General features: G+C 40.2%; 2 protein-coding genes across 2 annotated transcripts in view; one reads left to right on the top strand and one right to left on the bottom strand.

Moving 5' to 3' along the window:
• DENND10 (DENN domain containing 10) overlaps window positions 1–7,378 on the bottom strand; it is a 39,372-nt gene extending 31,994 nt beyond the window's left edge. The window contains exon 1 of the mRNA XM_060125851.1: window positions 7,126–7,378. The gene's annotated coding sequence lies outside the window, so the exon portion shown is untranslated. The remainder of the gene's footprint in view (window positions 1–7,125) is intronic.
• EIF3A (eukaryotic translation initiation factor 3 subunit A) overlaps window positions 7,364–23,412 on the top strand; it is a 33,917-nt gene continuing 17,868 nt past the window's right edge. The window contains exons 1-7 of the mRNA XM_060125848.1: window positions 7,364–7,559; window positions 14,246–14,436; window positions 14,591–14,727; window positions 15,125–15,288; window positions 16,829–17,028; window positions 18,227–18,435; window positions 19,934–20,105. Coding sequence (XP_059981831.1) covers window positions 7,511–7,559; window positions 14,246–14,436; window positions 14,591–14,727; window positions 15,125–15,288; window positions 16,829–17,028; window positions 18,227–18,435; window positions 19,934–20,105 — 1,122 coding nt within the window. The 5' untranslated portion in view covers window positions 7,364–7,510. The remainder of the gene's footprint in view (window positions 7,560–14,245; window positions 14,437–14,590; window positions 14,728–15,124; window positions 15,289–16,828; window positions 17,029–18,226; window positions 18,436–19,933; window positions 20,106–23,412) is intronic.

Below are 23,412 nucleotides of genomic sequence, written 5' to 3'. Positions count from 1 at the left end.
TTGTGTCAGGGATGGTGCTCAGAACGATACACATAGTATCTCACTCAACCTCACAACAACCTCATCATGCTTATTCCACAGTTGATAAAACTGAGGCTCAGAGAGATTACTTGCCGAATGTCAAGTAAAATGGCAAAGCTGTGGTTTGAAGCCACAACTAACTCCAAAACTGGCGTGCTCATAGCAATAACTGAGATGTATTCATAATCCTAGCTTCTTAGGAAATGTAACATGCCCCTAGTTCTAAAAATACCAATGTGGAGTATGGTAACTTGTTCATAGTCTCAGAGAGTCTCAAAGCTCTCATGAGGCTTTCGCTAGACCTGTCTGAATTTTTATAGTTACACCTTACACAGTCTTGCCCTTTTCCTTCATTGAGTTGTACCTTGGTTTTCACTTCCTGCAAAGCGAAGACTCCATAGTGTTTCATTCTTTTTTCTCTGTGAGTTAATATGGAGAAAACTGTTAAGTTCTCTGTATTAGTTTTCTCTTGCTATGTAACAGGTTACCACCAGCAGTGGCTTAAAACAACACCCATTTATTAGCTCCCAGTTCTGTAGATTTGTGTGGCTGGGTCTCTGTTCAGGGTCTTGCCAGGCTGCATTCCTTTCTGGAGGCTCTGGGGAAGAATCTGTTTCCAAGCTCATCCAAGTTGTTGATAGAATTCAGTTCCTTGCAGTTATAGGACTGAGGCCTCCATTCACTGGTTGGCTTTTGGCTGGGGGACTGCTCTCAGCTCCTAGAGGCTGCCCGCAGTTTTTCGCTCTGTGGCTCCCTCCATATACTTTCTCATGCTTTGAATCTCTTACTTCCTCTGCCTCTGACCTCTACACCCAGATTTAAAGGGCTCATGTGATTGGTTAGGCCCACCCAGATGATGTCCCCCTCCCTTTTTTGGGGGGGATGTGGGATCTTAGTTCCTCAACCAGGTGGAGTCTTAACCACTGGACCACCAGGGAAGCCCCAATCTCCCCTTCTTAAAGTCAACTGTGACATATAACGAACCTACTCACAGAAGTAATACACCATCACATTTACAGTCCCAGACATTAAACAGGATGCGTACACCACTGAGAAGGAGTCTTGGAAGTCTGTCTACCACAGTCTCCATTCCTTCATTTATTCACACATCTCATACTTATGGAATGCCTGCCCTGTGCTGGGCATAGTTCCAGGAGTTGGAGATACAGCAGTGAACAAGATGAACTTGGCCTCTTAAAGCTTACCATCTAGTATGTTAAGACAGACAGTAACCAAGGAAACAAAGAAAACTCCCAGTTAGTGCTGACTGCTCCTCTGAGAATTAAAACAGGCTGGTCTTTAGATTAGATTGGGTGGTCAGGAAAGGGTTCTCTGAGGAGGGGCTATTTTAGCTGCTCCCTGAGAGGAGAGCACAATGAAAAGGTCCATGTGAAGATAGTCTAACATCCACAAACCCAGGATGAAAGCCCACACGTTCTAGGGTTCCTTCTAATCATGTTTAACACATTTCACAGAGAAGCCCCGTTTCAAACCACATCCAAACCCACTATGCGCAGTATCTTACTCATTCTGCTTCCTTGGCTGTAGTTGGTTTGTGTAGCTTTGGGCATAATCTCCTCAATCCCCAAGCAGGAGCTGGGCTTCATGGCATGCCAACAATGGCACGTGTGAGCACGTGTGCCAATTCCCACAAACAGGCCCCTCTTTCTTCTTCCCTCAGCCTTCTTCTAGAGGCAAGCAGAATATTAATTGAAGGTTCCTGAGTGTAAGATGCATTTTACCCAATAAATAACAGTATATTGCCAGGACATGTTTCTGCTAAAAAGTATACTCAACTGAATTTGCATTCCAAGTTCCTGCTTTAAATGTGCAGAACCCAAAGGCTCAGTGAGAACTGTCTGGCACAAGCACAGTGTACCCCATGTTTGCCTTTGGTACCCCACTGCCTAAAAGCTTTGCAACCCCGGTTAGACACTTTCATGGTTAGGAATTCAAGGCTGTGAGGTTTCGGACCTAGTCTGTCATCGTGCAGCTGGAACCACCAAGGTGCTTGGGAGTGACCATGAGCCAGGCACTGTCCAGACGCGAAGATTAATGGCCCCAATCATTACCTTCAAAGGACTTCCAGGGTCATAGAGGAGACCAACCTGCAGACGGGCAATTATAATATAGGAGGCTTGCTTTAACCAATTGTCATTTCTTCGACGAAGATTTACCGAGTGCTTACTCTGTGCAGGGCACTCTTACTGGTGCTGCAGATACAGCACTTGAACAAAACAGACAAATCCCTGCCCTCATCAAGCTTATATTCTAGAGGAGTAAACAATAAAGAAAGAAACTCATAAAATATATCAGGGATCAAATGATGATAAAGAAATAAATGCTATGGAGGAAAATAAAGAAGAGAAGCGTGTTAGGAAGTACTGTATGGGAAGAAGGGAGGTTATTATTACTTTAAAGAGGTGAGGGAAGACAGCACTGAAAAGGTGACACTGGCGTCACAAGGGAAAGGAAGGGATTGTGTAGGGCCTTGTAGGCCATTATAAGGACTGACTTTCACAGGGTGATCTGGGGGCCACAAGAGGGTCTTCATTAGGAGACTGACATGATCACTTCACTTTTGTGTTAAAAGGATCCCCTTCCTTGTTAAGTGGAGAAAAAAGAGAAGGGAGCCAGGTGAAAAGAGAAAGACAAGCTAGCAGGTTCTTATACACTCCAGATGAGAAATGATGGTGACTTGGATCAGCGTGATAGCTGTGGAGGTAGCACATGTGGGATTTGTTGATGGGTTGACTGGACGTGGGGATATGACAGAAAAAGTGGAGTCGAGGATGTCTCCAACACTTTTGTGGCTCAAGCAACCAGAAGAAAGGGGTTGTAATGGTTCACTGGGGGACGATGGCAGGAGGCACAGGTTGGAGCCAGAAGAGACCCAGAGTCTGGTTTGGGACAGGCTGGGTGTACGTTGTGTGTCAAACATTTAATGGATGTGAGACAGGCTTTCAGGGGAGAGATCAAGTGCTGATGATACAATTTTGTAACTTATAAGCACAGATGTGATTTCTAAAGCTATGAGCTAGCGTGTTGGGTACCTTTGCCATAAACAAGCATTTCCACTGCATAACTAATTGGCCGTAAGACAATTTTGTTATGAAGGATATAATAACTGTTTGACAATTTGGTTTAAACTGGTTGAAATGTATTAGCATTTCTTCTGGTTAGTGATATTATGGATGTCTTTATCGAGCTGACAGATGAGGTCCCTCTTTTACTTTTCATTATTTTATCTTTTAGGGCAAAATTGCCTAAGGCCAATTAGTTATGCGGCAAAAAACATTTGGAGCCAAAACGCTTGTGGCAAAGATGCCTATGGCAAAGATGCATACTGCGAAAGTACCTAGAAGCACGAGCTAGAACCAAGAGATGAAGGTAGTTAGAGGAGGGAAGAGGTCCAGCAGCTGAGCCCTGGAACTTTTCAACCTTAGAGGTCAGAGAGGTAAGGAGCAGACAGAGAGGTAGGAAGAAAATCAGGAGAGGGTGATCCTGGAAGCCAAATGAAGACAGTGTTTCAAGGAGGATGCAGTGATCACCTGTGTGTGTGAGAGGAGATGGAATCCAACGTATTGGTAGGTAGGGGCTGGCTCTAGATAGGATAGTGGATGGAGAGTAACAGGAGGGAAGGCAGAGGGTCTGAGCACAGATGGAGATGGGTGGTAGATGGCGGAGTGCCAAAGTTCTCTAATTTTTCCACTGTTTTGGCCATCGGCTGAGAGTAGAGGAAGGACGTACTGGAGAATTAGAGAGGGGAAAAAGTATGAACTAGTCATCTGGGAGAGTGGGAGTGTGGCCCAGAGAAGTGGCGTAGGGTGGCTGAACAGCAACACAGTGCTTGTCGAGGCTGGTGGTCGTGAACTTAAAGTGAGACTTGTCGACATGGCTGTGCATTCTTCTCCAGTCACATTAGGCTCGAGGCAAGGAGTGGGTGGAGGGTTGGGTTGGCCAGGGTTTGGGGTAGAATAAAGGGAGAACTGAGCAAGAAAATAACTAAATGATGGAGTCCAAGTTGCGTCTGGAGGAAACAGAGAACAAGAGGGATGAGAGCAGCGAAAAGGAAGTACAGTTGATGAATGGATTGCAGGTCCCAGTCAGGCAGTAGGGTTGCTCAAGTTGGGATCTGATAGAATTAACCATAGGTGGTGGTGGCCAGAAAATAAGATGTTTGAAAACAAGATTTGGGAACTGAGACAGTTAGTGTGACAGTTAGTGTCTGGGTTAGGGGTCAGCAAACTATGGCCTGTGGGTTAAATTTGGCCTGCTGCCTGTTTTTATACAGCCTTGAGCTAAGAATGCTTTCTCACATTTTAAAATATATTAAAAAAAAAGACTATTATCCTTTTAGTAAGAACAGTTGCTCCAATAATTGAAGACATTGCTTCCTGGCCTGCAAAGCCTAAAATAATTACTACCTGGCCCTTTATAGAAAGAGTGTGCTGACTCTTGGTCTAGACTCTAGGGTATCACCATGTGTGAGTGGCTGAGCTCAGGTAGAGGACACATAGTGAAGGCCAGGTGGCCAGGATCATTTATTGATACAAGGGTATAGAGCCCACGAATCATTACGATGGTGGTGTTGGAGAGAGTGACAGGGAGCCAGAACTAAGAGCCAAGGAATGAGGGAATGTGACCTGGGTTCTGAAGATGCCTGTAGAGGACTGCAGTGTGGAGGAATCACATGTGGCCTAGACTGATGGCATGAATGTCAAAACTCAGAATTTAAGGGAGGAGAGAGAAAGAGAGAGAGCACGCTCTGGAAGTAGCTAGTGGGAAGAGCTAGTCGGTCACTGGTTACCTCCAGGCACCAGTGGTTTGATGGAGGAACACAGCCACCCCTTGACAAGGTGGCAGGGGCAGCAGAGTGCTCAGGGCTGGCCCCAGTGATGGAGTTAACGGTGGCCTGAACAAAGAGCACAGGCAAAGGGGAAGTTGGGTAGGGCCCCCGCTGGCAGAAAAGGCTTTGCAGAGGAAGCCTTTGGGCTGAAGCTTGGAGTACTAGCAGGAGTTAGTCAGGTAACAGTGGGGGAGGGGTTGGGGAGGGGCGGTATATATATGTGCAGGAAAGCATGGTATCTTTGAGCACTGACCTCAGAAAATCATGAGTGAACTTTGGCACAACTGGAGGTTCAGAATCAGTGCCGTTAGGAGCTTTGGGTGAAGAACATTCTTGTTTCTTCTTTACTATTTGCATGCTGAGGCTTAGGGATATCGAGCACTCCGTGTAGATGGGGAGATGCTCTATGAATGAAGCGTGACACACATTGGCCTTTAAACTTGTTACCTCCCCATGTGTAAGGTAGGAAAATGTATTAGATACATATTTATGTAAGGATTTATTCATTTCTCTCTCCATTATTTTTTGAGAGTATCTTGTCTACCTGATGCCTTGCCAGGCATTGGGGATACAGTGGTGAACAACACAAATATGGTCCTTCCCCTCTCTGAACTTACAGTCTGCAAGTAATTACACTGAAGTATGGTCAGTGTTAAGAGAGGATGTTACTGGCGCTCAATGCCTTGGCACCTAAACTTATCTGGGGGCCAGGGAAGAATCCTGGCAGAAGTGACATGTATAGGTGATTGTTGCCAGAGCAAGGAATGGGCAGTGGTGAATTTCCAAGTGCAGTGATGGCATGCGCTGGGTTGGAGGTAGGAGAGGGCTGTTTCAGGCACTGAAAAGACACTGAGTGTGCTGAGAGATGGGCCTAGAGAGACGATGGGGGCCTGGACTGGAGTGGTGTCTCTGTTTCCACGTGGCTTCTTTTTTTTTTTTCAGCCTTGTGGGATCTTAGTTCCCTGACCAGGGACTGAACCCAGGCCCTGGGTGGTGAAAGCACGGAGTCCTAACCACTGTACTGCCAAGGAATTCCCTCCACGGAGCTTCCGGTGAGTGTTCAAATCTTCCTCTCTCTAGACTACAAAGTCTGAGAAGGCAGGAACCAAATCTGTCCTGTTCAACTGCTGTGTACCTACCTATCGGGTATTTACCTCCTCAGCCTGGCACATAGTAATGGTTTGTTGATAACATGACATAGTTTGTTGAACGAATGTATAAATGTGAACCTTGGTTTACCCCTGAAATTTATTGTTCGTCATTATAAATACCTTCATTACAGCATTCTTGTAAACAAAACAATGAATGTGAAAGCATTTCAGTAAACTGTAAAACGTCATACTTGTTTTAAAACTGTAAGACATTATGTTGCAAATATGTATAATGTAGTACTTCAGTTGTGCCCTTAACAACTGTTTTTTTTTTTTTGCGGTACGCGGCCCTCTCACTGTTGTGGCCTCTCCCGTTGCGGAGCACAGGTTCCGGACGCGCAGCTCAGCGGCCATGGCTCACGGGGCCCAGCCGCTCCGCGGCACGTGGGATCTTCGCAGACCAGGGCACGAACCCGTGTCCCCTGCATCGGCAGGCGGACTCTCAACCACTGCGCCACCAGGGAAGCCCAACAACTGTTTTTTTGAGAATCATATTTATTTCACTCAAGTCAGAAAAGCCCTCCAAAACACTGTATTAGAGAAATTATCCAGTCATATATAGTACAAAAGTAGCTTGATTAGGGAAAAAACCTTTATCACCCTGATTACTTCCGTTTGCCACTTCCTGAGTGACTTTTAGTATACTCAGGTTGCTAGTTTTCTACTGAGCATTAATCAACAGCAAGTATTTATGCTTTTCTCCAGGCCCAGAAAAGATCCTATCTTGACCCTCATTACCCTCATTGTGTACTCATCTATCTCTGAGGGCCTAGGCAATCTCTGTGTCCCCAATTTTAAAATTTTACCTAGATATGAAATAAGCTTGCTTATTTGTTTAAGTTACTTATTACAACCCTCCTCCCCATATTAGTCCGGGCGGTGACAGGTCACCACTATCTCCAGTGATGAGCATCGCTGGCCCTAATGATACCTGCTCAAAGCATCTGTGTTAAATGAATAAATTCGGCATTTTAACTCAGTCAAGCCAGGACATTCTCTAGGCGGATGGGACCTGAGAGTTAACTTTGTATGACTCCGCACAAGTCATGTTAAAAGAAGAATCTGTGCCTTCCCACCAGACAGAAGCTCTGACCCAAATCTCACCTTTCCCATCCAGATTGTCGCTCGAAGAGTGAGGTGGCGGAGAACCGGCTCTCTAACATTTCTCCGCGGAGTCCCCAGGTGCAGCCAGAGAGCTAGGAAGACTTCGGCTGGCGCCACGTCAGCCGGCAGGCGTGCGGCCAACGCGCCTGCGCGCGAGGAGGGGCGGTGCGCAGGCGAAGGCTCGCCCCTACATCCGGGGCCTAGGCGGCGGCGGTGCCGCCGCGCGGGGGTCACGTGTCTTTTTCCTTTCCGTCTCTGGCCGGCTGGGCGCGGGCTACTGCTGGCGAGGCGCGTGGAGCCTTGCGTTGCTACCCCTTCGTCTCCTCTCCTAGCCCGGGCCCCTAAGGAGTTCGCTGACGCCGGGTGAGCTGAGCCTGCCGCCAAGATGCCGGCCTATTTCCAGAGGCCGGAAAATGCCCTCAAACGCGCCAACGGTGAGTAGGGGATCAGGGCGCGCCGGACTGGGGCGGCCCGAGGCCTCGGAAGTCGAGGCGCCCGGGCCAGCTTCTCGCTGCTTCGCCGCTCAGCTGCGGCTGCACAGGAGGCCGATGCGGCCTGCCCGCCGCCGACTCAGGCCGTGGTTGGGCATGGTGTCCCTTCTCACTCCAACCGACGGGGGGGGGTGGGAGGCGCGGAGCAGGGAACCGTCGCTCGAGGGCTCGTCCCTCCCGCCGCCTCCGCCGCCGGGTGAGTCTCGGGGCCGCGGCTCCCGAGACAGCCGTACCCGGGCCTTAGCTTCTTCCTCCCGCCCGCCTCCGCTTGGTCCTCCAGACCACGGGGCTTTCAGCTTCGGCCCCGCGCCCCCGGCCGCCATCTGGGAGTGCCGGGGAGGAGGAAACATGGCTCCCTCCCGGGGACAATGCACGCCAGAACCTCGGCTCCACCTCCCGCCGGGCCCGGAGCCGGGCAGTCCCACCTCCTGCCCTCCCGCAGACAGCTCGGCACCCCCCGAATCCAGCCCCGCGCTTTGCGGGGTCAGGGTCCACTTATCCTCTCCTCTGACCACTATCTCCGCTTCGGGGACTCTGACCCATTTAACCCGTTTCCTATTTTTTCTGGCATTGATTATTGGCAGCTCAGAAGCCAACTCCGAATCACAGGAAGTTGGAACAGAGTTAATACTGTAAGAGGGACTTCAAGTTCTCTCTCAAAGATAACGAAAGTGAGGCCTAGGGAGTCTGGTTTGCCCAAGGTCACTCTGGGAGTTAGTTGTTGAGCTAGGAGCCTAAAACCAAGGTCTCTTCCAGATCAGTCGATTTTTTCACTACGGCGCTGCTACTTGCGATTTTTATTTACATATGTGTACTTATGGGAAAACTTATGGCGCTTCTGGGAAACCTTGTATTGTCCCGGTCTATTCAAGAGGCATTTATTACGTTGGCATTATGGGGGTGCAAATGTATTACACGTGCCTCTGGTCTTTAAACACTTTTTTATTTAGGGTTTGTAAGTGTTAAGGGCGTTCATTGCTCTTAGTTTCACCCTTCTTCCATCCAAACAAGTTTTGGATCTTATCCATGTTGTAGGTGGATATGCCGTGTCTGTTAAGCTTTTATGCTTGTGAAGCTTATTTTGTTAGTTTGTTTGAAAATCCTCTTAGGAAAAGGTCAGTTTCAGTCAGTACATACAATTGATACTACTGATAATCTGTCAGGACCAGAGGTCTGTCACATGCTTGTTATTTTAACCAGAAGTAAGAATTTCGGGGAGAAGTAAGTCTGTGAAATAGGATAGTGCCATATTCTGTGGAATAGAGTAATTGTTTTAAAAACAATTGAAACTACAACTTTGACCTGATCACCCATTTTAATTCTCCATCTAATAGTCAGAACAGGCAAGAAGTTTACAGATGTTGATTAATTTATAGGAAAGAAAATAGATTGAGATGGAAATTTAACCCTACAAAATGAGCTAGCAAAGTTAGGGAAAAAATTTTTTTTTGATGTTTTGAAACTTAGAGAATTATATTGTGGCATACCAAATGACTTGGGTGAAATTACTGCTGTAATTGCTTCTGCAGATCTGTTTTACAGTCCTTTGAATGCTTGACCAACAGACATTTTTCCCCCATGTTAATTGGCTAAAGCACTGTAATCTCAATGGCCTAAATATTACACATTTGATGTGTTCAGGCCTTGTTTCCTTTGCTCCTCCCTTTTGAATCTTTTTATGAACTTAATATGTCAGTAATTTTTTTAAATTAGAAGGGATATATGATATGTAACAAATCTTAAATCTTTTCTCACAATTTCTAAGTTGAAATAGATTTGATTGATGGAGGGCAATATGGGGAAAATGTCAGAAATTAAAGTAGGCAAGATGAGAAAGGGACACTGAGATGGAGGTGGAAACTTGAATTTTGTTAATGTAGTTTTTCAAAAAGGCCCCTTTAAACTGTAGGATGAGCGTAGGATGGTAGAGATGCCTTACCTCTCAAGTAGTAATTTCTGTACCTTTCATCTTGTGAACAGAGAGATCCTGTCTTAGTGTCAAAGAGCAGAATGTGGATGGCAAATGACACTGCTTACAAAACTTTAAATAGGATGATCAAAGCACATTTTATTTTAATGGAAATAATCTCATTTATCTATAACATTGGTAATCTCAATCACATCTGGACCTCATCCATTATGTTATCCTAATAAAACATGAATAAATTTAAGTGTAGAATAGTTTATCAGAGCAATATTTTTGGAAACAATTGGAAAACAATCATCCAGGAAAATGAGAACTTGGCCCAGCAGTTACAGGCAAGAAATTCATTCCCCAGAATCATTTGGAAAAAGCCCTTTTCTGGTTTATATTGTTAAGTAGTGCCAAATCAGTTGCTTCTGACCCTGTAACAGCTTTTTAACTTACACTCTACAACCAATGACTTAAAAATGAAGTTGTTAATAAACCTACAAATTGTGTAACATTATATCTTATCTACTTGGTCCGGTGCACAAATAAACTAGTAAAATTGAAGGGTTGACCTAAAGTTTTTCTTTATAGGTAGACACATAGTTTCAGTCATGGTGTCTTAAAGGTAAATTCAGAATGCCCACCCTCCTAGTAATAGTTGGTAATTCCAGATTTTAATTTTTATTTCAAAAATATCAGTCTGGAAATGAACATTTCTGTAAATTTTGCAGTAGAGGTTTTAGTGTGTGATAGTTTTTTCCAGCCTCAAAAACTTTTTTTCCCCTTAATTAGATGATTCAGAGGATCATCTAAACTATATCCTCATATCAGTTGGGATAAAGACAGGAACTCACCATCATGGATTATCATGAGAAACTTCTTTCCATTTCAGTGTTTTCTTTTAAAAACATCCTTGCCTGGTATCCATGTTTTCCTTTTTTTCTTGGTGGTGGTGATGGTCCTATGAAAAATTATTTTTTAATGCATTTGCTTTGGCTTTTATGAAACTATTGTTTCAGAGTTTGAAAGTATTGAATTTGGAATCCTAAATTTTGATTGGCTGTTGAGGAAATGAAAAGTACTTTTAGTTGTATCACTGAACAAGACTTTGTTTTTTTTAAATGACATTAAGATACCACACGAATTTAAAAATAAGATATTGGGAAAGTGAATTATTTTTTGACAGTTTAATATTTTGTCACCACATCATGCTGGTGACTCTTCGTGCCTATTCTGTATTGCGTTGACGGTGTTTATATATGGTAGTATGGGATTTAAATCCTCAGCATAAGTTTGGGAATTGGATATAATAGGTTATAATAGGTCATTTTGGTGTGCTGCTGTGATATTCTTAATGTAAAGGATAAATTTAAAAACATTTACTCCCCAATTTTTGGCTGATAGAAACTGTGTATGTCAGTTTTGAAAAGCATTTAAAGTACTGTTGGATTTTAAAATAATCTGTGCATGCTTCAGGAAGAAGATGGGTAGGTTCTCCCCTTAAAATAGAAAAGGCTTATTTCAACAAAGTATCTAGTTGTATTACATCTTTGTTTAATTTTGTAGGATTTATTTGGGGGGAGGTAATAAAATTGACTCAACTGAAAATGGCCTTTCTGTCATATTGGCCGGTTTGATATTGAGACTGTTGAAGTATTGAAGAGGGGTTTATATTCATTTGCCTGTAAGGAATATGATTTGATATAATATGGGATGATGTAGGATATTGTGTTAAAGATACTAAGTTCAGTATGTTTTGTGATTTATCCTGTGCAAGCTTTTTAATATACTAGAGTTGGAATATTGTTTGTAGTTTTCCGGGAGGAAGGAATGTTTAGAAACAGCATTCCTGAAAGATGTGATAATTGGAAGAAGAAATAACAGAGTTCCTCACTAAATCTGTAGATCTAGTAAATCCTCCAAATAAGAGACATTTTTACCTATGTTTGCCTAGCACAGTTAACGTTAGATAATGTTATACATTGTTAGGTTAACACTTAAAAGAATTTCTTGTCAAGGATTTTTTTTTTTCCTTAGGAGGAAAGTAAACAATGATTTTTAAAAACAGATGTTTTAAGTTTTTTATAGTGTAAACTAGTGTTTAGTTTTGCCAAATTATTTTTCAGATGTTCAGTGGAGAGATTTTTCTGTGTGTGAAATTTGCCAGTTACTGAGTTTTAAGTTGAACATAACCAGAAAAATACCACCCCCTAGTCTATTAAGTGTACAAAAGAAAATAAGATGAGAAAAAATATAAATTTTAACCTTGGTCAGAAATAATGTGTTAGAGGAGACTTTGCTTTTGATTGAGTTTCAAAACGAGCAACATACCTAAGATTGGAACTGATTTTGAAATATTGCCATGTACATGCCTTCACGTTTAGGTGGTGAATTTTAAAAGAGTATACATTTCTTTGCTCTACGTTCTATTTTTTTTCCCAATTAAAAAATAAACTTAATTTTAGAAATTTGAGATTTACAGAATTATAGTACAGAGGGATCCCATATACACCACACACAGATTCTCCTATTAATGAATATCTTACATCTGTGTGGTATATTTTTCACAATTAATGAATCAATGCTGTTACATTGTTATTAAGGAAAGTCCATACTTTGTTCATATTTCCTCAGCTTTTCCTAATGTCCCTTTTGTATTCCAGGATCCCATCTAGGATACCACATTACATTTAGTTGTCTCCTTAGGCTCCTCTTGGTTGTGACAGTTTCTTAGGTTTGTTGATGGCCTTGACGGTTTTGAGCAGTATTGGTCAGGTATTTTCTCTCTCAGCTGGGATTTGTCTCAATATGTTTCTCATGTTTAGACTGGGATAAATAAGTGGAGTGATATTCTGTGCTCATGGATTGGAAGAGTAAATACTGTTGTCAGTTTTTCCAAACTTGTTATATAGATTCATTGAGATCCCAGTGAGCTTTCTATTTTTTTTTAAACTTATTTATTTTATTTATTTGGCTGGGTCTTAGTTGCGGCATGTGGGATCTTTCCTTGCAGCATGTGGACTTCTCTCTCATTGTGGTGCGTGGGCTCCAGAGCGTGCAGCCTCAGTAGTTGCAGCGCTTGGGTTTAGTTGCCCTGTGGCGTGTGGGATCTTAGTTCCTGAACCAGGGATCAAACCCACGTCTCCTGCATTGGAAGGCAGATTCTTAACCACGGGGCCACGAGGGAAGTCCCCATGAGCTGTTCTGTAGGTATCTACAAGCTAATTCTGAAGTTTATGTGGAAAGGCAAAAGGTGTTGTATAGCCAACACAATACTGAAGAACAAAGTTGGAGTACTCACCCTACTTGATTTGAAGACTTTTCTATATGGCTACAGTAATCAAGACAGTGAGGTATTGGCAAAAGACTAGACAGATCAATAGAGAATGATAACTATAGAGCCCAGAAATAGACCCACACAGTCAATAGATTGTAAAGGAAAAAAGTCAATGTAATTTGTTTTTTCTGCCTCAAGTCTTAACATAAACTAACAAAAATTTTATCAGCCAGATCGCTGTGACCGAAGTTATGCTTGATTTTTCTGCATGTACAAGGGGGAGATTGTTTTCCCTCATGACTTGAATTTCTGGAACTTTAAAATAACTTAGAAAGATATAATTGGTACAGAGGAATTGAGTGAAATCTAGTTTTACCTGTAGGTCATATTTGAGATAGTATTAAATTTTCATTGTTTTACCTTGGATAATTTTGGCATAGCTTTAGAAGTCAAAAATAAATTTGAGCCATCATCAAAAAATCTAGAAACAATAAGTGCTGGAGAGGGTGTGGAGTAAAGGGAACCCTCTGCACTGCTGGTGGGAATGTGAATTGGTACAGCCACTATGGAGAACAGTATGGAGGTTCCTTAAAAAACTACAAATAGAACTACCATATGACCCAGCAATCCCACTACTGGGCATATACCCTGAGAAAACCATAATTCAAAAAGAGTCATGTACCAAAATGTTCATTGCAGCTCTATTTACAATAGCCCGGAGATGGAAACAACCTAAGTGTCCATCATCGGCTGAATGGATAAAGAAGATGTGGCACATATATACAATGGAATATTACTTAGCCATAAAAAGAAACAAAATTGAGCTATTTGTAATGAGATGGATGGACCTAGAGTCTGTCATACAGAGTGAAGTAAGTCAGAAAGAGAAAGACAAATACCGTATGCTAACACATATATATGGAATTTAAGAAGGAAAAAAAATGTCATGAAGAACCTAGGGGTAATACAGGAATAAAGACACAGACCTACTAGAGAATGGACTTGAGGATATGGGGAGGGGGAAGGGTAAGCTGTGACAAAGCGGGAGAGAGGCATGGACATATATACACTACTACCAAACGTAAAATAGATAGCTAGTGGGAAGCAGCTGCGTAGCACAGGGAGATCAACTTGGTGCTTTGTGACCACCTAGAGGGGTGGGATAGGGAGGGTGGGAGGGAGGGAGACGCAAGAGGGAAGAGATATGGGAACATATGTGTATGTATAACTGATTCACTTTGTTATAAAGCAGAAACTAACACACCATTGTAAAGCAATTATACTCCAATAAAGATGTAAAAAATAAATAAATAAAATAAATTTGACCTCAAAAGAGATGGTAATAGGTTCAGAAATTAAAACAGCCAAATTAAAAAGCAAGATTTAGGCATTTATATAGTATACACAACTGATTTTAATTCTCCTGAATTACTTTTCCAGAATTTCTTGAAGTTGGCAAAAAGCAGCCTGCTTTGGACGTTCTTTACGATGTTATGAAAAGTAAGAAACATAGAACATGGCAAAAGATACACGAGCCAATTATGTTGAAATACTTGGAACTTTGTGTGGATCTTCGCAAGAGCCACTTGGCTAAAGAAGGCTTATATCAGTATAAGAACATTTGTCAACAGGTATGAACAGCTGGGTTTTTATGTTTTACTAAGTGCTTTTAGTAATTTTCAGAGGAGTTTGCCTCTGAAAGTTATTATGTTTTATATCATAAAGTTTGCTTTTAAAATATTTTATGGTTTGTTGGGGAAAGTTTTATTTATTTATTTTGTCTAGGTGAACATCAAATCTCTGGAGGATGTTGTTAGGGCATACTTGAAATTGGCAGAGGAGAAAACTGAAGCTGCTAAAGAAGAATCCCAGCAGATGGTCTTAGACATAGAAGATCTGGATAATATTCAAACTCCTGAGAGGTGTGTGGGTTAAATTGCTAAGTAAATTTTTCTCACTGTTTTTCTTTACATGTGTCTCCATCATACCCATTTGAAGTAGATGTTTGCTAGAAAGAATGCTTATCTTTGAAGTTTTAAATGTGTGGTAACCCTAAGAAGTCATGTACTATTCAAAGTTCATAAAGGTGGAAAATTACAACCATCAGATAGGAGGGTGTATACTAATTTAAATGGCTGTAATACAGGTTGGGAATCCAAATACTTTGACACTAAGTGATAGCTTTACAGTGTGTCCAGAGTTGTAGTAAAAATATAAACTATTTTATAATGATCAATTTTGGTTTTGGTTTTATAATCATATGGCAAAGTAGGAAACCATGTCTAAAATTGTTTTCAATGTTTTTAAATATTTTTGTAGTGTTCTCCTAAGTGCTGTAAGTGGTGAAGACACTCAGGATCGTACTGACAGATTACTTTTAACTCCATGGGTTAAATTCCTGTGGGAATCATACAGACAGTGTTTGGACCTTCTTCGAAACAATTCTAGAGTAGAGCGTCTCTACCATGATATTGCCCAACAAGGTAAAACAAGAACTGATTTGAAAGTTGACTTAAGGATAGGTTTTGCAAAAGATTAACTGTTAAAGTTAACCTCCTTTTCTCTGTAGTACTTATTTTACATAGTTTTTATTGTTGTAGATGATGAGCATTCATTTGAATATTATATAAATGATTATAAGAAATTTGTTTCATTAATCAAGGTATTTCTCTATATTCCACTGAAGTCTGAAACACCTTTTAAAGTCATTTTGGAATTTTCCAAGTGACTGAAAAGATAAACTTAACTTTTTTGATTGCCTTCTGGCAAACTTGAGTTCTACTTTTGACTCTACAACATATTCTTTGGCAAGCTACTTAACCATGTACTGGGTTTCTGGAGTCTTTTTAAGGTCCAGAAGATTTACATGATTCTATGAAAAACTATATATTTTTCCTTTCTTAAACAGTGTTAATATAGAACTAAACCTTGATGACTCAGGATCATCATAAAAAGTATCTAGTAGTTAATACTGCATGCACTTTTAATCTGAAGAACTGTGTTAAGTCTGTTTTCCTAATCTTGTCTTTTTGCCTTACTGTCAATGCAGCCTTTTAACTGTAAGTGACTTGAGAGTGGCTCTTGGCTTTTTCTTACTTTGGCCTTAGGCACAGTCAGGTGTTGCCATTCTTTTTAATATGGGGCTGATTGGCTGATCTGTTTTGTTATGGCTAGCATATGTGAATTTTCATTTAACACAAGCTAGGGCTTTTTGATAACAGTTGAGATAAATATTAACTTGTAGTTAAACTGCATCCTTTGAAATAGAAATACTCTTTTTTAGGGGAAGGACAAAAGTTATTTTAGTATAGCTTTTTTTTTTTTTTTTTTTTTGCGGTATGCGGGCCTCTCACTGTTGTGGCCTCTCCCATTGCGGAGCACAGGCTCGGGACGCACAGCCTCAGCGGCCATGGCTCACGGACCCAGCCGCTCCATGGCATGTGGGATCTTCCTGGACCGGGGCACGAACCCGTGTCCCCTGCATCGGCAGGCAGACTCTCGACCACTGCGCCACCAGGGAAGCCCAGTATTGCATTTTTGACAGTAGGAAATGACTATGTATTTTAATGGTGGAGCAAGTACTTCATTTGCACATCTGTGTACACAGTAGAAATTAGGTTACCACACACCCCCAATTTGTATTATTTAGTTTTAATTAGTGCAAAAGCTTGTTTTCTAGTAACTTAGATAGGAAAGTTCATTGTATTTCAGACCAGAATTTTTTTGCTCTTTTAGGGTTTGAAGTGTTTGAAAGGTGAGTCCCTCCTAGACCTAAATTTGAATCGCTTCCTTTTGTAAACTCTCCCAGAACCGTATTTTAGTCCTAGACCAGGACTGATGACTATGTCCAAAAGGTGGTCAGGGCACATGAAGTGAGTTATGACTCTGATCACTTCTAAAGACTGATGGTGAGTTTGGTAAATCTTGATAAAATAACTGACCTTAGTATATGAAATAAAACCTATTCAAATACTTAAGTTGATGGTGGAAAGTACCTAATATATTTTACACTTATGCTTATAGCTTTCAAATTCTGCCTCCAATATACCCGTAAGGCTGAATTCCGTAAGCTGTGTGACAATTTGAGAATGCACTTGTCTCAGATTCAACGCCACCATAACCAAAGTACAGCAATCAATCTTAATAATCCAGAGAGCCAGTCCATGCATTTGGAAACCAGGCTCGTTCAGTTGGACAGTGCTATCAGCATGGAATTGTGGCAGGTATGTTGTGAACTGTTAGCTTTTCTTTGTAGTAATAACAGCCCATATTACCTTTTTTTTCTTAATGAGTATCTGCATCTTGATAATCTGTTGGTTAATTTCAATAGATAGGTGACAAATTTAAGGTTGTCTAATGGAGTAGGAAGAGTTCTGGACAGGAAGTCTCAGATATTTTGGTTCTTGATGCCTGCTGTCAGTTCTGAGCCAAATCATGTAATCTTTTTCAGACCTCAGTGCTCAAAGTGTGGCTTAATGCTTGGAGGATATGCATTACAAAATTTTTTAAAGAAGTTTCATGGTAGTTTTGTGTCTGTTTACTCTGATTAAAAAAAAGTCTAAGTTCATCTTTCCATCTTATTTTTGTAGTAATTTTATTGTATTTTATAAAAGTATTGGTGGCAACAGGTTAGAAATGACAAAGATGAACTTGTCCTTTACCGCAGAGAGCTACAGAAGCACTGCACTAGATTATCTCCTAGATGTTTCAGTGCTGCCCTGCCTTAGTAAGCAATGCACAGTGAATATCATACATTGGAGATCCCAGTGGTGTTGGGAATCTTGTCCTCAGCATGGCCTTTTTACTCTAAGAATTCTGCAACGACATTTTCACATGAATTGTTTTCATATATTTGATTCCCCCACCAAATCTAATTGAAATTGCAGAGGAAGAAACTAAAAATCGGTAGTTTTTCAGCCAAGTGGAAATGTGATTTCCCGCTCTCTCCCCATATTTTCCTTTTCTGTAGGGTACACCCTTGGAATACTGTCTGATGAACTAAAGAGGAAAAAAAGTTCAATAGAAGACAAGTAAACACGCTTAGTATAGGAAAAATAGATAAGTAAAAGGGAGAAAATAGCCATTATCTTTATCACTCAAATAACCTCTATATTGTGTTTTATATCCTTTGAGATTAAAATATATATTCCCTCAAGTGGTATGATAATATGCATATTTTTAAAAAAAGTTTGGGCAATCTACTTTAAGCAGTTTAAGGATTTAGTGTTTTTGTAATTGTGATGTTTTTCTGAGACATATCAGATATTGAATTATAGACGAATAAAGAGAACCACACATGAAGGCATTTTATTGGCCATTTTTATTCTTGTGTTCTGTATTTTAAGTTTCATAAAGAGATTTGAGTTAGATTTGTTTGTTTGTTTAGAATGCAATGACTGTAATTTGTACCACTAATTTTAGGAAGCATTCAAAGCTGTGGAAGATATTCATGGGCTATTCTCCTTGTCTAAAAAACCGCCCAAACCTCAGTTGATGGCAAATTATTATAACAAAGTCTCAACTGTGTTTTGGAAATCTGGAAATGCTCTTTTTCATGCATCTACACTCCATCGTCTTTATCATTTATCTAGAGAAATGAGAAAGAATCTTACACAAGAAGAGATGCAAAGGTAAGAGTCTTATTATCAGATAGTATTGAAATTATGAAAGAAATAACTTCTAAATGGCATCATAGTGTTTGATGAGGGTTTCTCAGCTTCTGCACTGTTGACATTTGGGACTGGTTCATTCTTTGTTGTGGAGGGGACTGCATTCAGGATCTTCAGCAGCATCCCTGGTTTACCCACTGGGTGCCGGTAGCAGTCCTTCCAGTTGTAGCTACCAAAAATATCTTGACGTGGTTCTTCTTGGGCAGTATTCTTGGTCTTCAGTAGCTATCTTTTATCTGATAACTCTCCAACTGAGAAAATGGAATATTAGAAAAGTCAGTGTTAAGGTATGAGCTTTCTATCCGCGTATGGGTATTTAGAATCTAGGAACTAATTAGACAAAAGAAATGAGTACTTCTATCAAGTAACTTTTTCCCAACTATAAAACATTAACTGTATAGAATATTTGATGTGTGTATTTTTATGTAGATAGATAGTCTATAACCTAACAATCTAAAGACCATTTTATTTTTTTAACATTACATATATACTTTTCTTTCAGTCATGTTTGGTTTTTATTGTACATTTCAGTTGGGCTTAGGCAACTCACATACCGTATCTTATTGGTAGACCATGTTATTTTGGCCTCTAGTAGAAATACATACACCAGATTGTTTTTCTTTTAGCTTTTAAAGAAATACATGGAACCAAATAAATGAATTTTTCTAGTATGTATTTTTAAAAAATAACTCTTGAGGATAGTGTTCATTATGTCATTCACTGTCCTGTACGTAATCCATGTCTGTTTGGGATAAGAAAAAACCTGATTTTCCTTTGTTGTTTCTATACTCTCCCATTAGAAAATACTGTAAGAGTACTGTCATAATCATTAAGCTGTCTTGCTCTATGTACGTTATTTTCCTTAATCCTCACAACAGCCTTGTGACTCAGAAAATGAAGTATTTTGCCTAAGGTTCCAGTCTTGGGAATCGTGAAGCTGAGATTCCAACTCTAGACTCCTGTGCTCCAGAGCACACAATCCTTAGTGTCCTACGGTGCTCTGAATTCAACCCGACTTTGCTTTTGTGTTTTAAGGAAGCTTTAGCTTTTGACCCCCACCTTCCATAATTATGTTCACTTATGGTCCTTGTAATTTTTTCCTCTTTCTTATTGTCATTTTTCCCTTCGTTTTAAAAGCTGCCTTAAATGTTTTTATAAGGAAGTATGGGGTACACGCAAATGTGTCTGTTCTGCCGTTTTACCCACAGTCTTTATAGCTAGAAGACATTGACGGTAGTAAGCGGGTGAATGAAGTTCTGCTTCTCCAAGTGTTCATTTTAGCATAGTCCATTTCTCTTTTAATTAATCCCATGCTTTGACGAATACTTATGAGTACAGTTTACCATGGTGGTGTACATATTCTATCAGTGGCATATTTTACTAGAGGATTAAAGAGAAGTGTCTTTCTGCTTATCAAGTAACATTTACATATTTAACAGATTGTAACTTTGTTCTCCAGAATGTCTACTAGAGTCCTTTTGGCCACTCTTTCCATCCCCATTACCCCTGAGCGTACTGATATTGCTCGACTTCTGGATATGGACGGCATTATAGTTGAAAAACAGCGTCGCCTTGCAACACTGCTAGGCCTGCAAGCCCCACCAACGCGAATTGGCCTTATTAACGATATGGTTGGTATAAGTTTTAGCATTCTTATGGCTTTGAACAGAAAGCTATATGGTCAGGTTTTATAATTTATGATTATTAAATGCTGGGAATTCTGATGCATGGACAAGTTTGAGAACCACTGGTGTAAGTCAACACTGTGTTCATTTGAGGTGTTTTGTCTTGAGTGAGCTGGGGTTAAATTTGATGTAGCAGACAAGACTTGGACTAGCTTTAAGGAATAATATGGGCCACTTGGTAAGAGAAGTGATGATGGGCAAGAATGTTCAGGGGCAAGAGAAAAAAATCAAGCTGATAGGTGTTAGAAATACGATAATGAGGCTAGGAAAGAATGTGAGTTAGATTAGGCCCAATTCTGGACAATTAAAATGTTTCCAACTTTTTTCTTTTAAACTTTCATTGTACGTTACTAAGGCAGTGATTCTTAATCAGGGCTATGCACTGAAATTTTGTGAAGTACTTTTTAAAATGCAGATTTCTAGGTTTCACCCACTGCATTCACTAAATCAGTTTCAGAATATGGAGCCTAAGATTTTGTATCTTCACAATGTTTTACATTGGAATCTTTAATTCAGTGGAAACTTATCACGTGAGTGTCTGTTACGTGCCAGGCAAGTGATGCTTAAATGGAATTTGCACTCTTAGAGGAGTTTAGATTTTAGAGATTCTGATTAATAGTAATAGTCTGACTTTGTGGTTATTGTGGTACACCTCCAGCAAATTACTTTGGAACAAGAGAAAAAGGAGGGACAGGTATTAGAGAATAGGCCTTACTTTATTGGCAGTCAATTAATTTAGATAAAAATTAACACAATTTTTATATGGCAACAGTTTTCTCTTGTAACATACTTCTCTGTATAGTAGCAAGGCAAATTCCCTTTGTGATCAACTTTTATAAAAAAACTTAATATCTACAACAGTATTTCTCTGTCTTTGTATGCCTCCATGTTTTATTCTGCTTCCACTTACAAAAATCAGCTTTGTGTTTTGGAAAGTTTCTATGGGACTGAATTAAATTATAAAACAACAGCATTGTGTTTAGGAAGAGGTCTTACTAGCAAAAAATTTTTTAAATACTGAAAAATGTGCCAAACTGGAAGTATAATCCATATCTCTTGAGCCCATGTCTGTACATAGCACACCTTGATGTTAAAGGTACTTATTCAGGGGTGAGTATTGGTGGGATCAGGGTCAGTAGCCAGGACATCCAGATCTGGGTCCTCATTGTACCCATAGATAAATGTTTAAGTTTATAAGAAAGGTACTGGTTGGTGCCAGATGAATAGAATAGCTAACTGTCAAGAGGCATTTTACAAAACTTGAGTTCACCATATGTACAAGGTCGAGACCTGAGTTTTGGGCTCATATAACTAAATTCATAATCACCAAGAGAATGATTCTAATATCTCAGGAACAGACTCAAATTAATCAAGTTCATAAGGTATTGTTAGGTCAGAAAGCCAATTATTAATTTTAGAGAGAAATGTACTTTAATAGATTATGGTATCCTGTCTAGCACATTCCCTATTTGGAGGGGGTGCTAAATGGAAAATCTAGAAGAATAATTTATTTATTTATTTTAAATCGAATTGTAGTTGGTTTACAGTGTTGTGTTAATTTTTGCTGTACAGCAAAGTGATTCAGTTATACATATATGTACATTTTTTAAATATTCTTTTCCATTATGGCCTATCTCAGGATACTGAATATAGTTCCCTGTGCTGTATAGTAGGACCTTGTTGTTTATTCTGTATGGAAGAGTTTGCATCTGCTAACCCCAAACTCCCAGTCCGTCTCTACCCCGCACCCCCAGCAGCCGCCAGTCTGTGCTCTATGGGTCTGTTTCTGTTTCATAGATAGGTTCATTCGTGTCATATTTTAGATTCCACATATAAGTGATATCATATGGTATTTGTCTTTCTCTTTTTGACTTCACTTAGTATGATAATCTGGTTGCATCCATGTTGCTGCAAATGGCATTATGTTTTTTGTATGGCTGAGTAGTATTCCAGTGTGTGTGTGTGTGTGTGTGTGTGTGTGTGTGTGTGTGTGTGTATTTACGTCATCTTTATCCATTCATCTGTTGATGGAAATTTAGGTTGTTTCCGCGTCCTGGCTATTGTGGATAGTGCAGCTGTGAACATAGGGGTGATGTATCGTTTTTAATTATAGTTTTACCCAGATATATGCCCAGGAGTGGGATTGATGGGTCATATGGTAATTCTAATTTTAGTTTTCTGAGGAACCTCCATACTGTTCTCCATAGTGGCTGCCCCAATTTACATTCCCACCAGCAGTGTAGGAGGGTTCCTTTTTCTCCACACCTTCTCCAGGGTTTATTTGTAGACTTTTTGATGATGGCTATAGAATAATTTCTTGATAGGAATGAAATCAGGACTGGGGGAATTTTATTTGAATGCTTGTATCACATCTTATTCCTATAAACATACAAGGGCATTTACAAGGGAAGTATTCAAATGCTGTGGGACATCAGTCATGCACGCATTTTGCACTGGAGAGAAACCTAGAGTGCTCGAGAGTGTGGACATCCTCCTGTCTTGGAGATGGGATCTGCCAACAGTTGCCTCAGTTTGGAACCTAGTCTGTAGGGGTACGTGCTCCTGTGCTTTGGGGGTCTTGGTTTGTTGGCTGCAGTTGTTCTTTCTTTGGGTTAGCAGTTTCCAACAAGTAAAGGATAAAGGTCACATGCACTGCATGTAGTTAGAGCACAGGTAAGATAGGATTTGGTAATGGGCAGTTTTGGAGTTTATAAAATTATACCACTTTTTTGTCTCCTTTGTGAGGGCGGTTTATGCAAGCAGCATCTTTATTGTGAAAGGAAGTTGAGTTCTATTCAAATATAAACTTAAAATGTATTAAACTGTAACTTTTTTTAAAGTACAAATCATAAATGTAATTGCATAAATTCTCAAAAGATTTTTCCAGTCAACACTCTCCCATTTCCCCCAAGAAGAACCACTGTCCTGATTTATAACACCACAGATTAATTTTGCCTGTTTGTATATTTTATATGAAATTTAAATTTCACATAAATGGAATAATATGTGAAATTCTTTTCCTCACTATCTGGGAGATTTATTCATGTATTGAATGTAGCTGTGCTTTCTTTGACCGTTTCTGTATATAATGTGAACCTATCCCTTTTTGTCCTGAGTTTTTTTTGAGTTTGTGGCTATCAGGAGTGACGCTGCTGTAATAACTTCTGTGTGATAAAGTTGTTTGTAAACTGGTATTTTACTTGTTACTGATAATAAATTAGTCGATGTTGGCCACACAAATTGTCTTTGTAAA

Source organism: Lagenorhynchus albirostris, chromosome 16, assembly GCF_949774975.1.
Source record: "Lagenorhynchus albirostris chromosome 16, mLagAlb1.1, whole genome shotgun sequence".
Lineage (NCBI taxonomy): Eukaryota > Metazoa > Chordata > Mammalia > Artiodactyla > Delphinidae > Lagenorhynchus > Lagenorhynchus albirostris.
Note: the sequence above shows the minus strand (reverse complement) of the source record. Positions and strands in the feature narration are given on the sequence as shown.